This window comes from Pteropus alecto, unplaced genomic scaffold (assembly GCF_000325575.1).
Source record: "Pteropus alecto unplaced genomic scaffold, ASM32557v1 scaffold44, whole genome shotgun sequence".
NCBI classification, from domain to species: domain Eukaryota; kingdom Metazoa; phylum Chordata; class Mammalia; order Chiroptera; family Pteropodidae; genus Pteropus; species Pteropus alecto.
The window spans coordinates 9,091,899-9,096,052 of record NW_006436812.1 but is presented as its reverse complement, the minus strand read 5'-3'; the positions used below and the strand labels follow the sequence as shown (position 1 = coordinate 9,096,052).

The 4,154-nt window shown below is 55.1% G+C and overlaps 1 protein-coding gene across 1 annotated transcript in view; it reads left to right on the top strand.

Moving 5' to 3' along the window:
- The window catches only part of ZNF629 (zinc finger protein 629), a 7,295-nt gene extending 3,147 nt beyond the window's left edge, over nt 1-4,148 (top strand). The window contains 1 exon segment of the mRNA XM_006914142.3: nt 1-4,148. Coding sequence (XP_006914204.1) covers nt 1-2,483 — 2,483 coding nt within the window. The 3' untranslated portion in view covers nt 2,484-4,148.
- The last annotated feature ends 6 nt before the right edge of the window (nt 4,149-4,154 follow it).

Below are 4,154 nucleotides of genomic sequence, written 5' to 3'. Positions count from 1 at the left end.
ATGAGATCATCTTGGGAGATCCAGCTCAGAGTCCAGAATTCAAGGACCCACCAGAGATGCCCCTGGAAAGACCCTCCCAGGATCCCTCAGTCCTCCAGGACCGCCCAACCCCACTGGGTCACTCCAGCCCCTTAGACCACCAGACCTCTCTGGACCCCTCCACCCCCGAGGTAGTCCCTACCCCATCTGACTGGACCAAGGCCTGTGAGGCCAGTTGGCAGTGGGGGACTCTGACCACATGGAACAGTCCCCCGGTGGTCCCTGCCAATGAGCCCAGCCTGCGGGAGCTGGTACAAGGCCGCCCCTCCGGGGCCGAGAAGCCCTACATCTGCAACGAGTGCGGCAAGAGCTTCAGCCAGTGGTCCAAGCTGCTGCGGCACCAGCGCATCCACACGGGTGAGCGGCCCAACACCTGCTCCGAGTGCGGCAAGAGCTTCACGCAGAGCTCGCACCTGGTGCAGCACCAGCGCACACACACCGGCGAGAAGCCCTACAAGTGCCCAGACTGTGGTAAATGCTTCAGCTGGAGCTCCAACCTGGTGCAGCACCAGCGCACGCACACGGGTGAGAAGCCCTACAAGTGTACCGAGTGCGAGAAGGCCTTCACGCAGAGCACCAACCTCATCAAGCACCAGCGCTCACACACGGGCGAGAAGCCGTACAAGTGCGGAGAGTGCCGGCGCGCCTTCTACCGCAGCTCCGACCTCATCCAGCACCAAGCCACGCACACGGGCGAGAAACCCTATAAGTGCCCCGAGTGCGGCAAGCGTTTCGGCCAGAACCACAATCTCCTCAAGCACCAGAAGATCCACGCCGGGGAGAAGCCATACCGCTGCACCGAGTGTGGCAAGAGCTTCATCCAGAGCTCAGAGCTGACCCAGCACCAGCGCACGCACACGGGCGAGAAGCCCTACGAGTGCCTCGAGTGCGGCAAGAGCTTCGGCCACAGCTCCACCCTCATCAAGCACCAGCGGACCCACCTGCGCGAGGACCCCTTCAAGTGCCCTGTGTGCGGCAAGACTTTCACGCTGAGCGCCACACTGCTGCGGCATCAGCGCACACACACGGGCGAACGGCCCTACAAGTGCCCCGAGTGCGGCAAGAGCTTCAGTGTCAGCTCCAACCTCATCAACCACCAGCGCATTCACCGCGGCGAGCGGCCCTACATCTGCGCCGACTGTGGCAAGAGCTTCATCATGAGCTCCACGCTGATCCGCCACCAGCGCATCCACACCGGCGAGAAGCCCTACAAGTGCTCCGACTGCGGCAAGAGTTTCATCCGCAGCTCCCATCTCATCCAGCACCGACGCACACACACGGGCGAGAAGCCCTACAAGTGTCCCGAGTGTGGCAAGAGCTTCAGCCAGAGCTCGAATCTCATCACCCATGTGCGCACCCACATGGATGAGAACCTCTTCGTGTGCTCCGACTGCGGGAAGGCCTTCCTGGAGGCACACGAGCTGGAGCAGCATCGGGTGATCCATGAAAGAGGGAAGACTCCAGCCCGGAGGGCTCAGGGTGACACTCTGCTAGGGCTTGGGGACCCCACGCTGCTGACCCCGCCCCCCGGAGCCAAACCACACAAGTGTCTTGTTTGCGGAAAGGGGTTCAACGACGAGGGCATTTTCATGCAGCATCAGAGAATCCACATTGGAGAAAACCCCTACAAAAATTCAGATGGCCTCATCGCACACCAAGCTCCCAAGCCACCTCAGTTTCGACCCCCCAGGCTCCCTTTTGGAGGGAATTCCTATCCAGGTGCTGCGGAGGGCAGAGCTGAACCCCCAGGACAGCCCTTTAAAATGCCTGAGGGGCAGGAGAGCTTCAGCCAAAGGCTGGGCCTGCTTTCCTCCAAGTCCTATATTTGTTCCCACTGTGGAGAAAGCTTCCTGGATCGCACCGTGCTCCTCCAACACCAGCTTACCCATGGCAACGAGAAGCCCTTTCTCTTTCCTGATTATAGGATTGGCTTAGCAGAAGGGGCAGGGCCCAGTCCCTTCCTAAGTGGAAAGCCCTTTAAATGCCCTGAATGCAAAAAAAGCTTTGGCCTCAGCTCCGAGCTGCTGCTGCACCAGAAAGTCCACGCAGGCGGGAAACGCCAGAAGAGTCCAGAGCTGGGGAAGAGTTCCTCTGTCCTCCTGGAGCACCTCAGGAGCCCCCTGGGGGCCAGACCCTACAGCTGTTCAGATTGTGGGGCCTCCTTCCTTGATCGCCTGGCCCTCATCCGGCATCAGGAAACTCATACCCAAGAAAAGTCCCCCAAACCTGAGGAACCCCTTCCAGAGCCAGCCACCCTGTCCACAAGCCAGGAAGGTGAGGGACAGACGCCCGCTCCCACAGGGAGCAGCAGCCACAGGGAAGGGGACACACCCAAAACCGTCTTGGAAGAAAAGCCCTATTTGTGCCCTGAGTGTGGAGATGGCTTCACAGAAGTCGCAGCCCTCCTCCTCCATAGGAGCTGCCACCCCGGGGTTGCCCTGTGAAATGGGTCTAGAAACCAGGGGCCTCTCTCCTGAGAGGATCACTGGATCTCCCCAAAAATTATGTGGGGAAAGGAAGAAAACCCTATCAGATTGTAGAGATGCAGAGGATAAAAGACCCTGGGTAAAAATAGTGCTTTTACATCAGTGATGAGAAAACCTATAAAATTGTTGGTGGAAACCACTTATAATGCCGTAGAGAAAAACTGTTGGGTTAGAAACCCTATAAATATGTAGGAAAAAAAGCCCTTTAAGTCTGTAGCAGAGAAACCCTATAAACTATAGTGGATAAAAGCCCTATTAATTGTAGGAAGAGGTCTCAATGTCTCTAGACAACCCTAAAAAACTGTATCAAAATCCTTGTAAAACTATAGGGTCGGGGAAGTGCAGGGAATATAGCAATGGCATTGACTTGGGAGGAATGACCCTCAGAAGGTGTAGAAGAACCTCCCATGAACTTGTTCCAGTGTTCTCTCCCACTGGAGGGAGGTTCATCCCCAGAAGCCTTGGACAATTACACTGAGGAAGATGCTCAGTGGGGAGTAGTGTGGGAATTGGGTGAAACTGGAAAAGGATGAAAACAAAGACAGGAGAAAAATAAGTGATGAGGAGCCCTCAAACCCACAGAGGAGAAATGACCCAGGAACTAGGAAGAGAAAGTCCAGCTCATTGTACTGTGGGTACCTCAGGGTATAAGGCCAATCTTACATGCATGTTAGAGAAAGAGTCCCATGGAATTCTTTACAAAAAGCCAAGAATGGGGAGGGGAAAGACAAAAAAAATGATGTCGAGCCTTTTTAAAATCTGAAGTTTGGGGTGCTTAAAAACCTTAATACTGGGAAACCACCACAAAAATTAGGGTGAAAGGTGGGGGGATTCTGTTAGAGTGCTTTGAGGGAAGGAGACGAAGCTGAGAAACTTCAGATGGAACCCAGCAAACTCCAGGCTGCCCAGTCCTCCCTGGTTCCGGGAGCTTGTTTAAACTGCAAGTGCAAATGGATCCCAGCTCAGGCCGCCCGAGTCCTTCCCAAGTCAGGCAAGATGACCCTTTCCCAGCCCAGCTGGGGACTTCTACTCTGAGAGGCCTCCAGGGATGGAGGGTCCCTTCTGCTACATTCTCAGGTCTCACTGTCAGGAGGTTTCTCCTGAAATCTAACTGCCACCAGTCTTGCTGCAGTGGCAGCCCGTTTCCTCGAATTCTGTCCTCAGTGGAAAGGGAGAACTGCTGCTAGTCAACCTCCAAAGAATAAAGCCCTCAGAGACTCAAGGCCTATGTGTGCTCAAATCCTCCCTAGACTGCTCTTCTCCAAGTCAGTGAGAGCCTCATGTAGGTTCTGTGTGGCAACGAGAGAGAGCAAGTAGACAAAATAGCCAGCAACCTTTGATTAGCCAGCAACCTGCTTTTAAACTTCAGTTTTTCCTCTGAGCTGATAGCAAGGCTGCTGGCAGGATGAGCCAGCCTGCATGTAGTGACGGATGTCCAAACACCCTGCAGATGGGACCATGGGTCCTTGAAGAGTATATTGAGGCCAGACCACCTTCCTCACCCCAGTACCTGGAACCCTCTGTGGTTGTGACAGCCCAACCCAATTGTGGTCTTGGGACGAGATGGATTCCACCCACTCAGCTCCTCTTTAACCAGAAACCTTTGGAGGGAAATGGAAAGATGAGAAC